The sequence below is a fragment of the Thamnophis elegans genome, chromosome 4, assembly GCF_009769535.1.
Source record: "Thamnophis elegans isolate rThaEle1 chromosome 4, rThaEle1.pri, whole genome shotgun sequence".
Classification (NCBI taxonomy): Eukaryota; Metazoa; Chordata; class Lepidosauria; order Squamata; family Colubridae; genus Thamnophis; species Thamnophis elegans.
The window spans coordinates 74,951,924-74,964,273 of NC_045544.1; the positions used below are offsets into that span (position 1 = coordinate 74,951,924).

At 44.7% G+C, this 12,350-nt stretch overlaps 2 protein-coding genes across 2 annotated transcripts in view; one reads left to right on the forward strand and one right to left on the reverse strand.

Annotated features, from left to right (window-relative positions):
• EIF2AK2 (eukaryotic translation initiation factor 2 alpha kinase 2) overlaps window positions 1-5,672 on the reverse strand; it is a 28,561-nt gene extending 22,889 nt beyond the window's left edge. Inside the window, 3 exon segments of the mRNA XM_032216777.1 lie at window positions 811-931; window positions 2,168-2,288; window positions 5,489-5,672. Coding sequence (XP_032072668.1) covers window positions 811-931; window positions 2,168-2,280 — 234 coding nt within the window. The 5' untranslated portion in view covers window positions 2,281-2,288; window positions 5,489-5,672.
• A 776-nt stretch (window positions 5,673-6,448) lies between these two features.
• Window positions 6,449-12,350, forward strand: part of NANP (N-acetylneuraminic acid phosphatase) — a 53,490-nt gene continuing 47,588 nt past the window's right edge. Inside the window, exon 1 of the mRNA XM_032216776.1 lies at window positions 6,449-6,516. The gene's annotated coding sequence lies outside the window, so the exon portion shown is untranslated. The remainder of the gene's footprint in view (window positions 6,517-12,350) is intronic.

Genomic DNA, 12,350 nt, shown 5'->3' on the forward strand with positions numbered 1-12,350 from the left:
AAATTCACCATCGATCAACTGCAAAAGGCAGCTTTACTTGGAACAGCTGACATTCTGTGATGACATCTGTAACATCATCAAACATCCTTAGTTGACTATCCCAGGTCCTTTGAAAGGACTCAATAGGAAGACAAAATGTCAAATCCAGTCTGAACATCTGGATGACTGTGCGATGAACCATAATAATATTTTATTAAATTTATATGCTACCTGACCTCCAGCAACTCTGGACTGTTAGGAAAGGAAGTAACTAATGATTTTGTTATTGTTGCTGCTGCTGGAGCTTTTTTTATATTTTTATGTTGCAAACATCATGTGACATGATACTGGCATAATTTTTCATTTATTTAACAAACATTTTACTGCATGGCTTATGACCAGTCAAGTTTTGGAAAAGCTATTTGTTAAGTGCAGAATGCTGCCATAACAATGCTATGCTTGCTTCCTCTTCCCTGACAAACAGAAATGTATGCAGAGGGCAGATTAGAACACAAGTTGATCGTGCTCTCTACTAAGAGGAACCCCAAACTATCCTTTCCTAGTGAAAATATGAGCCTGGTTGCTCAAACCTGCTGTCTAGATCAGGACCCCCCCAAGCTGTGAGCCGCGGCCCACTAGTGGGCCATGAGGGGTTTGCAATTTGGCTGTGGAAATGGCTGGCAAGCACATGTGCCTGCACCTCACTTGCACACACAGTGGTTGAGTATGTGTGCATATGCTCCATTTATACAAGCAGCAGGTGCGTGTGCATGTCATAAATGTTGGGGAACTTTGGTTTAGATCTTGGTTTGTAGGCACTTCTCCACTTACCTTTTTTTGCTCTTGTATGGTATTCCAGGCTAATACAGCTGCCAAAGCTCTTGCTTCTTTCTTGGTTTTAGCACTGGCAGATTTATATTGGACCTTGCCAATGACAACTGCTATAGTGAATCTACAGTGAAGAAAGTAATTTATAAAATATTGTGAAGCAGGAGGAGAGATGCATCGTCTGCAAATATATATGGCACCCAATTCACTTAGTAACCATTTAGCTTAATGACAAAGTTGATGGAACAGATTGCAGCCAGTAAACAAGGGCAGGGTATACAAGATCTGTAACAGTGGTTTCTAAACTGACACAATTATTCCTTTTCTCAGTCTCAATAATGCCATTATCCCCACATAACAAACCCAGACTGCTCTATTATCCCAGGATATACCCAAATTATTCCTTAGCTAGCTCCCTCAGTTTAAGAACAACTAATCTATATGCCAATGAATATCTTTTTAAATGTAGAACCCGGCATCAGTAGACAATAAATAAAGCTATACAGAACATGTATCATCACCTCTGTTCTGACCTAGGCTTCCCAAGAGCATGAAGCAAACACCTTGTCCCAACAAAAAAAAAAAACCCTTTTTAATTTACTGTGAATTCTTCTCATTCACATCCAACAAAGTCTTTCAAGGGAGGATTTACAGTCACAGACCTTATCTGCCTTGGAGAGCTGCCAGGCTGATATCTGCAAAACTTGGCAAGGAGTCTCGGAGAGTCACGAACCAATTAAGTGACCTAATTGTCTCCTGCAAACTCCACTCCACTTTCGCTCCTCTTTTATTTCCTCTTGGAGGGATCATTCATCTCCACCTGTGGCCTTACTCCCAAGTCAACCCCTGTTCTTTAGCTGTTCCCTTCATCTGGCAACTCTACGCATGCGCATCCTGGGATCAGGCTCCAGCGTTGTCTGCCTCACTGATGTCTGACTCTGAAGGCAGCTGATAACTGGCATACAGCTCTGGCCACCTCTCTGCCTCTGACACAGAGCTCTCATCAGAGCCATCCCCACACTCCAGGACTGGCCATGTTCCTCTCCAACCTCCTCACTGTCTGAATCTGCTGTCAGCTCCGCTGGCCACTGGCGGGCTACAACAACCTCTTATCCAAAGTAGTTACATGATTTGGGAAGTAAAACAAAAGTGTAGAGAAGAAATTTTGACCAGTCCAGGAAGAAGTTGTATGAATTCAGAAATGTTTTACATAGCAGAATTATTAAATAGTGGTTGGGATAAACAGCCAGGGAGATGCACAGTTCTTACTATTATGAAAAACATTCTGCTCCACAGCACACATATATAGGGAGGGGGGTACTGCCTTTTTATGATCTCTGGATATTCTTCATCAACTTACACACGATCATGAGGTGGGCCTGTGATATCAATATCTTTGTACTCCAATTTTAAAAGGTTCTTCTGACAATGTTCATTAAGTTTTGCCATGCATGTACGTGAGTCAAGAGACATATTACAATCTAGAAGAAAAAAATCACAATAAGAATATTTACTAGCAGCTCCATAAACATAGCAATGGACTAATGTTTTAATATTTTCACTTGCAGATTCTGAATACTCTTTAAGAGTGGCCCCATGTATATTATGTTGCATATGTGACAATGAATAGGATTTCCCAATACTGTAAATTGATGACCGGCAAACCCACATTCACTCACTTTCACTAGGGTTAATTCAGAGCCTGTTCTTCCCAATCCAGATGCCTAAAGCCTTCCAATCTAGAGACAGATCAGGCAAGTATTGAGATAATGCAACTAAATATCAAATATCAAGTTCTGATATCTGAACTCATACTGATAGATGACCCTGGCTAGTAGCCTCACACAGAAGTTTAGGGCGAACTGGCTACAAATTTGGTTGGCTTCAAAAGTGTTGAACCAATTCAGGGAATTTATGGCAATCAGTGGCTACCTTGATTGCCGTGTGATTGTTTCTGAAGGCCATCTTCAAGAAGACTATGGAATTCCTTGTGCAGGTTGTGAGAACAGACTAGACTAGATGAGCAAGGAATCTGATCCACCATAGCATGGCTTTTATTATGTTCATTGAAATCTCAAGAACATCACAAGAAAAGGTGATTTAATCTCTTCCCCTATTACCAAGACCAATTGAAACCTTCCTCAAAGAAAGGAAACCACTGAAATACTGTCTTTTCCCCATTTCCAAACACAGCTCAGAAGGGTTCCATGACCAGCAATATCAACGGTTGCTAAGATGTAATGCAGGACCAGATTATTTCTACTACCCATATCTGCCAGAGATTGTCTACAAGAACAATCAATGAGAGACTAAGAAACAGGAAATATTATTTAGTTGATGTGAGAAGAAGCACCACAGCCCAGATATGGAAACCAGGAAAAAGAAATATTTTAAAGAGATTCTATCTTAATTGGTTTGTTATAAGGCTGCCTTGGGATTCATTTTCACAGTTTTCAAGACATGTTTTACTCTGACTAGCATTAAAGATGTTTCTTAAATTCTGAGATGTTTCACTTCTTGAATCTGTCAGCTAAGTGCAACCTAAGTGCAGCCTTGTCCATAATATACTAGGGTCTAAAGTCTAACTGAAGAGACAATCTACTTCATTCAGGGTTGCAGACTAGTCAAAAATGTTCCAACACTTCTAGATGTAGTTATGGCTTCCTGAAGACATGGAATTATCTGTCTTCCTGCCTAAGTAATTGCCTTCATTATTTTTCCCTAAAAGGGCACAGATAATCTAAAGAGGAGCACCAGTGGGCAATTGTGGGCACAATATATTTAGCCACTCTTCTTGCCTATTTCACTACTCTAAGACAAAGGTCCCAAAATCCTGGGGGCCCATTGAAAATCTGGCCACACAAGCAGCGGGGCAAACAGGCAAAACTATTTACACAAGCAGCGGGCATGCTTACTTGTGCATGAAGTTCCATTTTACAGGTGGCCAGTGTGGATGCCTGTTGCTTGTGGAAATGGAGCTTCGTGTGTGATGGTGAACACCTGCTGCTTGTGCAGAACCATCCCTCCACCCAACAGACGGCTTCACAGAGCAAAAGGACTGGAAGTCACTGCTCCAAGTGATGGAGAACCTGTGACCTTCCGATTGTTGCAAAGTTACATTTTCCATGTTTCCGTGATAGCCAAAAATAAGGGTTGTTGGGAGTAGGACACAAGTTTTTCACTCCCATTTTAACCATTGTTGTTATTGTTGTTGTTGTTAGAATATATTTCAATTGTGTAACTATATCAAACTTTCTATCTTTATCCAGATACAGCTTTCAAAATAACTGTTTACAACAATAACTAATGTAAGCTGCTAGAAATTGTTTTTCTCTACTCTTACTCTATGAAGGCTAAAGACATATACTGAAAATCCGTATTTTGACATTCAAATTCAGGTTGCAATAAATTCAGTAAAATGATATCAAAACATGCACAGAATTGCAGCATTATGTACTTTGATTTGTCATGTCAAATTAAGATAGAGGACCACACAGCAGAGTTGGGATGTCCAGGGACAACAGGAACATCTCTACCCTCTGTGCACAATACAATAAGGTGTTAGATATTAGATCTAACTACAGTGGTTTCCACCAAGGTCCTCTGTTCCACCGGGAGGTTTAATCCTATTGGTCGAAGGGTCTGACAGCTCTCTATAAAAGGGCTGCTATCAGACTCAACCTTCGCTGAATTGTTCTCACTTGTTGTACTCAATAAAGAGCTATTGTTACCATTGAGCCTGTGTGTGCCTATCCATTACCAATCTAACATAAACAGTAAAGTAAAAAACAGTAAAGTAAAATAAACAGTAAAGTTAAAAAATTACGTTAAATTTTGTTTGTTAGTGTGCCACTTTTATTCACCATCATCCTGGTTTCTATCTGCAATTTACCATATCATCATATTGTTCAGACCCAAAATGAAGGGCATCTTCAAAATCCAATCAGACTTTGCACTCAAGGTTTGCTATAAACCTTGGTTTCTAATCACAACTGTATTTGGATATAGGCAAAAAAAAAAAACCCTGCAAAATTCACTTACACAATTATGTGCCATTTATAAAGGAAACTAACTAGGCAATATGAGCTTATAAGTTGTAAAGTAACACTGACAAACCTAGAATTGAAATCAGCATCGACCAACCCTCTATACCAGGGGTGTCCACACTTGGGAACTTGTGGACTTCAACTCCCTCTGCTTTATATACACACCGCCTCGTTTTTCAACATTGACAACTTTTAGATGTGTGGACTTCAATTCCCAGATTCCCTTGGGCTGCTGTGAGTCGAAGTCCATACCAGGTGGAGGATCGCCGCTCTACGGGATGCGGGGATCCAAATTATCCTGCCGTACCTCTAACCCGATGGTTTTCCACTCTTTGCTTGAACGCTCCGGGAAGAAACCGGGAATTTCACAGGGAAACCTATTGGGTGGGTGGGAAATGCTTCCTTAAGGACGCTTGAACCGAACCTCGACTGAGCCTATTTAATTTAGTAAACCGATTTAATTTAGAAAAAGGCTTAATTAATGTCAATGGGTCCTTCGCTTCCCCCTATTCTTCATATACAACAGAGGCAAAGAGGTTCTTTGGTACTGCTGAATCTGAGGAGTCCTACCGGCCCCAGCAATGGCCTATTCCCCCTCGGTCTCCACTTCCGTCTCCCGCCGCTTGAATACTCACCGAAGCAGCAGAAGCTCTGGAATCAACAGTTTCTCCCCGGGAAGAAGCCGTGACAACCTTCTCCTCCAGCTGAGCGCAGCCGACGGGAAGCACTATCACTTTCCACTTTCGTTTCCCCGAGGCTCGCGCGGCTACGGCTGCCCCCAGCCGAAATCTCGGCGAAATCAGCCCAACCCGCCGAGAGAATCGAAAGTCAAATTGTGCTCGGCGGGGAAACGCAACGCCCAGCTCGTAGCTTTCAGCTACGGTCAAGGCTCTCCCTGCTGCCGGCTCCCTGGGCAGGAAGAGGTAGGAAAAGGCGCGTCTGAAAGGCCAAGGTTTCGCGCTTTTCGCGGGAATGAGGCGGGGCAACCTGCAAACGGAGCTTCGACCACGAGAAAGGCTCTGCTTGGGAGACACGGCGGTGGGTCCGACCCCCCAGATGCCGGGAAAGCTTGCTGGTTTTGATAAGATGACTACGGACGATTTCACCCATAGATGGTTGTGAGAGCGCAGGAAGGGAAGCTGTGGTCCCGAGATAAGATAAAGGATGTGCTTGGACTTAAGCAGAAGAAAGAAAAAGACTCCTCTGCTTCCTAAGTTTGGATGAAATTTAGCGAGATGGGTAACCCGAATGACAACGTGGGCAGCAGCGTTAGCCTCTGGCCTCAAATTACAAAAAACGAGGACAAGAGAAGTTAGAATAACTTTATTGTCACTTTGATTGTACGTTAATTGGCATACTTTAAAATGACAGTTCATTGCATACAGCTCTCAAAGGGTCACCATCTCCAATATACACTACATAAACATGACTAAATAAACAAACAAATAAATAAGTAAATGTAAAATTATGCATATACCCACAAGTATATATGACATAGAGAAACAACATAGAAAAATACATTCTCTCCAAGCCAAGGAGGAATTCCTACAATAGCAGCTCCGTGGCGGCGTCTTGCTGGGAGAGATCCTGGAGAAGGCCAGCATCTGCAAATCCCTGTTAAGCAAAGACTAGAAGAATCCATTCACACATCTGGATCACAGAGGTACGCTGTTAATTATTTCTGTCTTGAAAAGAAACAATTTGATGGAAAATGCCCATTTTGAGATCATCTCCATTCCTCTTGATCCAGTTGAAAACAGCCCTGAAAAGGATCTATTTTCAGTTCTATTCTGACATCAGGACTCTAGAACATAAGTATGGGGATATGTTTTTAGGTCTACAGGTCACAGAAAACAGCCCACCTGTGCTCATTGGTGAAAGAATTACCTGAATGCTTTATTTGTCCCCACCTCCACCTTTCCACTCAGTTGAGTGTTTAACAGCCACCCCATCTCACTAAGTGAGTTTGAGTTAGTGAGTTTATTTCATTTGTATGCCGCCCTTTTCCCTGAAGGGACTCAGGGCGGCTCACAACTCAAGGGAAGGGGGATACAGACAGTTAACAACAACACAAAAACAATACATAGTTAAAACGCAACAATCATACCATTCGAGATAGGGGCAACGATTCTTTAGCCCCAGGCCTGTCGGAACAGCCAGGTTTTAAGGGCTATGCGGAAGGCCTGGAGGGTGGTGAGGGTGCGAATCTCCATGGGGAGTTCGTTCCAGAGGGTTGGAGCAGCCACAGAGAAGGCTCTCCTCCGGGTAGTCGCCAGTCGACACTGGCCGGCGGATGGAATTCGGAGGAGGCCTGCTCTGTGCGATCTAATCGGTCTGGTGGAGGTAATTGGCAGCAGGCGGTCTCTCAAGTACCCAGGTCCAATACCATGAAGGGCTTTACAAGTGACGACTAGCGCCTTGAAGCGTATCCGGAGACCAATAGGCAGCCAGTGCAGCTCGCGGAGGATAGGTGTTACGTGGGTGAACCAAGGTGCACCCACAATCGCTCGCGCGGCTGCATTCTGGACAAGCTGAAGTTGCCGAATACTCTTCAAGGGCTGCCCCATGTAGAGCACGTTGCAGTAATCCAGTCTGGAGGTCACAAGGGCGCGAGTGACTGTTGTGAGAGCCTCCCGGTTCAGATAGGGATGCAACTGGTGCACCAGGCGAACCTGGGCAAATGCCCCCCTGGTTACAGCTGACAAGTGGTGTTCAAAAGTCAGCTGTGGGTCCAGGAGGACTCCCAAATTGCGAACCCTGTCTGAGGGGCGTACTGTTTGACCCCCTAGCCTGAGAGATGGAACACTTGGCCAATTAGTAGGAGGGAAGCACAGCAGCCACTCGGTCTTATCTGGATTGAGTACAAGCTTGTTAACCCCCATCCAGTCCCTAACAGCCTCCAGGCCCTGGCACATCACGTCAATCGCTTCATTGAGTTGGCACGGGGCGGACAGATACAGCTGCGTATCGTCCGCATACTGGTGGTATTTTATCCCATGCCGCCGAATGATCTCACCCAGCGGTTTCATGTAGATATTAAATAGGAGGGGGGACAGGACCGACCCTGCGGAACCCCACACGTCAGGGGCCTAGGGGTCGATCTCTGCCCTCCGACCAACTCCGACTGCGACCTGTCCGAGAGGTAAGAGGAGAACCACCGTAGAACAGTGCCTCCCACCCCCACCTCCCGCAGTCGTCGCAGAAGGATACCATGGTCGATGGTATCAAAAGCCGCTGAGAGGTCAAGGAGCAGTAGGACGGAGGCATGACCTCCATCCCTGGCTCTCCAGAGATCATCGATCAATGCAACCAAAGCGGTTTCCGTGCTGTAGCCAGGCCTAATCCCGACTGGAAGGGATCCAGATAATCGGTTTCCTCCAAGGACCGCTGGAGCTGAAAGGCTACCACCTTCTCAACAACCTTCCCCACGAAGGGGAGGTTGGAGACTGGACGATAGTTGTTTAGGACGGCTGGATCCAAAGATGGCTTCTTCAGAAGGGGTCTCACCACCGCTGTCTTAAGCGCGGGGGGAAAGATCCCCTCCCGAAGAGAGGCGGCAACAACCGCCTGGATCCAGCCCCATGTCACCTCCCTGCTGTTAGCAACCAGCCAGGAGGGGCACGGGTCCAGTACACATGTGGAGGTACTTACAGCTCCCATGGCCTTGTCCACGACCTCAGGGGTAACAGCTTGAAAGTCAATCCAGTGATGTCCTGCCAGATTATCCCCTGGTGCCTCAGCTGGTTCTGCGCAATTGGAGTCCAGGTCCGCCCGAAGCCGAGCAACTTTATCCGCGAGGAATTGGACGTAGTCCTCAGCTCTGCCTTGTAAAGGATCGCTCGTATCCCTCCTATTTAGGAGGGAACGGGTTATCCTGAACAAGGCGGCTGGGTGCGACTCAGCGGAAGCAATCAGAGAGGCAATGTATATTCTTTTAGTCGTCCTAATTGCCCGGATGTAAGCTCTGATGCTGGATGTTAGAAGTGCTCGGTCTGACCCGGACTTACTGGATCTCCATCGTTGCTCTAGGCGTCTCTTTCGGCGCTTCATCTCCCGGAGTTCCTCAGTAAACCAAGGGGCCCTCCTGGATCCACTGCCTCGGATCGGCCGTAAAGGCGCAATCCGGTTAAGAGCCTCTGTCGCTGCTGAGTTCCAGGCAGCAACCAGAGTCTCCGCCGGACTGCGGACGAGGGTATCAGGAATAACCCCAAGCTCCGTCTGAAAGCCCAAAGGGTCCATAAGTCGCCTGGGGTGGAACCACCTAATCGGTTCCTCCTCCCTACAGTGGGGGTTTGGTCTCCGAAAGTCAAGCCTCAGTAGGTAGCGGTCCGACCATGACAGGGGTAAGATCTCGCTACCCCTCAAACCAAGATCACAACTCCACTGCTCCGAGAGAAATACGAGGTCAAGCATGTGACCTGCCGAGTGAGTTGGGCCCCAAATTACTTGGGTCAAGCCCATGGCTGTCATGGAAGCCATGAACTCCTGCGCTCCATCAGAGTGTTCACCGAGCGAAGGCAAGTTGAAATCCCCCAGAACCATAAGCCTGGGAAACTCAATTGCCAGCTTGGCTACCGACTCGAGGAGCGAGGGGAGGGCTGCTGCAACGCTGTTGGGAGGCAGGTACGTTAACAGCAGACCCACTTGACCCTTGAGGTCCAACTTCACCAGCAGGGACTCACACCCGACAAGCTCCGGAGCAGGGATCCTACGAGGTACTAGAGACTCAATCCAGTGATGTCCTGCCTAACAATATAGAAGACTAAAGTACTTGTACCTGAAAGATCAGGTTAGGGATAGATCATCACGGAGAAAATCTATTTGGTCGCTAAGAGTTGACATTGATTTGATGACACATAATCAGACAGGGATGCGTGGCTCAGTGGCTAAGGCTGCCAACCTAGCAGTTCAAAAGCATGTAAAAATGCAAGTAGAAAAATAGGGGCCATCTTTGTGAGAAGGTAACAGCGTTCCGTGTGCCCTTGGCATTTAGTCATGCTAGCCAGATGACCACAGAGACATCTTTGGACAGTGCTGGCTCTTCGGCTTTGAAATGGAGATGAGCACCACCCCCTAGAGTTGGGAACCACTAGCACATAGCTGATTTTAAGGAATGGTACCTTTAATCAGACAACGCAAAGCTGTATATTGTTACCCCGTTTATTTAACTTACTGTATGTGCAGAATGCATCATACAAAATACCATGATGGATGACTCACAAGCCAGAATTAAGATTTCTGGGAGAAATATTAACCTCAGCTATGCAGATGATACCACTCTGTGGCAGAAAGTGAGGCGGAACTAAAGAGCCTCTTAATGAGGGTGGAAAAGGAAAGTGCAAAAGTTCACCTGAATCTCACCATTAAAAAAAGCTAAGTTCATGGTGTCTGGTCTCATCACTTCCTGCCAAATAGAAGAGATGGAAATGAAAACTGTGATAATTTTATTGGGCTACAAGGACATTGTGGATGGTGACTGTAGCCATGGAATTAAAAGACATTTGCTCCTTGAGTGCAAAGCTACGGCAAGCCTAGACAGCATATTAGAAAGCAAAGACATCACCTTTCCATCAAAGGTCCGTATAGTCGAAACTATGGTTTTCCCAGTAGTAACGTATGGCTGTGAGACTTGGATGCTAAGGAAAGCTGAGTGCTGAAAAATTGGTGCTTTCGAATTGTGTAGTTGGAGAAGACTCTTGAGAGTCTCTTATATTACAAGGAGATCAATTCAGCCAATCCTAAAGGAAATCAACCCTGACTGTTCTTTTAAAAGACAGGCACTAAAGCTGAAGCTCAAATATTTTGACCACCTAATGAGAAGAGATAATTCATTGTAAAAGACCCTGATGCTGGGAAAGATTGAAGACAAAAGGATAAGGGGATTGTATAGAACAAGATGGTTAGACAGTGTCTTTGACACAGCAAACATGAGTTTGGGCAAACTCCAGGAGACAGTGGAAGAGGGGACGGGAATGCAATGGTCAGTGGTGGGTTCTGGGTCCCGTTCCAATGCGCACATGCATCTTAGCACCTCTGCGCTGCTCCAACTGCTCCGCAGAGCGTCGCACAGGTGCTGTACACGCCATGTGCATGCACAGAAGCACGGAAGCTTTAAAAGACAGGTAAGGAGGTCGTGCGGGTGGGTGGGCCCTCCAGAGCACCGTACCGGAACGGTATCATGTGCTCCAGGCAGGCTCCAGTACGCCCTTAGCGGGGCGTACCACCTGCAACCTACAATGGTCCATGGGTCACAAAGAGTCAGACATGAATTAGTGATTGAATAACAATAATAAAAGACAATCTGCTCTGAAGACAAAGATCAATGGATAATTCTTTGTCACTTGTTATATTGGAAAACCTGATGGAGGTATAGTGAGAGGTGAGGTATAAAAGACTCCATGCTTCATGTCCTATGGTTATCAAGGCCAAGTATGGTTATCAACACTTTCTTTTTCAGTATTTGATCTTCCATCCATGTATGTTTCTTGAGTTCCTTTCATATCTGTTGCTGCTCCCTATTTTTTTAACTCATTATTGTGTTTTCAATGAGGTACAGGAGAGCAGAATTCTATATTTTATCTATACTTATTCAGTACCAAATGCATTCCTGCTTTTTCATTGAAACATCATGAAAATAATTATACCTGTTGACCTTGGCACAACTGATTCTCTACTTCCCTGTATCAATTTAGGACACTTTCTTCCTGAAGTAATGAACAAAGTGTCAAGGTTGCTAATCATGTTAGGTAAGCTCCCCGTTGGGAGAGCGAGTACACACAAACCAGCATACAGAGACACTGTAGTTTAATTAGGCTTTTACTTTCGTGGAAATAGAGGTATCAGAATCCATCAAACAGTCCAAGTCATACACGGATAAGACAGTCAGTCATCAATGTCTTTCAGTTAAGTGATAATCCAAATAACATAGTCCAGTATCATATAATCAGTCCGCTACACAAAGTTTTCTAACAGTTGCAAAACTTACAATAGCTCACGGCACTCAGATCAGATCAGCCCAGCATCTAATGAACAGAGAGCTAACAGTCATTCTGGCTCCCTCTTATGGCTGATTGAGGAAAACAACAACCAATCACATTTTATAGTATGATTTAAAGAAACAGGTATAGCATTGTTACATGATTTATATATTGCCAACCCAACCGTTAGATTATATTCCTAACAAATTTCAATCATTTTCAATCATCCATCCATATAAGAGCTACTGTAGGTAGTTCCACAGTCATGGTAGTCTACTTCTGCTCTCATTTTATGTGTATCCTGTTATAATTACCCAAATTAGAAAAGGAAGTGTTGGTACTGCTTAGCTGAATTTAGCAAATTTTTAACATCTTTCCATATATTTCATCATTTTACTTTATTTTAAAACTTTAGAATTTGTTTTTGTTTTTGTGAGATGTGCACATGGCATGTGGGACAAAAGTGTAGGCTATCTTCCTAGAGTGTTCCTAGTGAAATTTCCAAATTGATAGAGTTGTA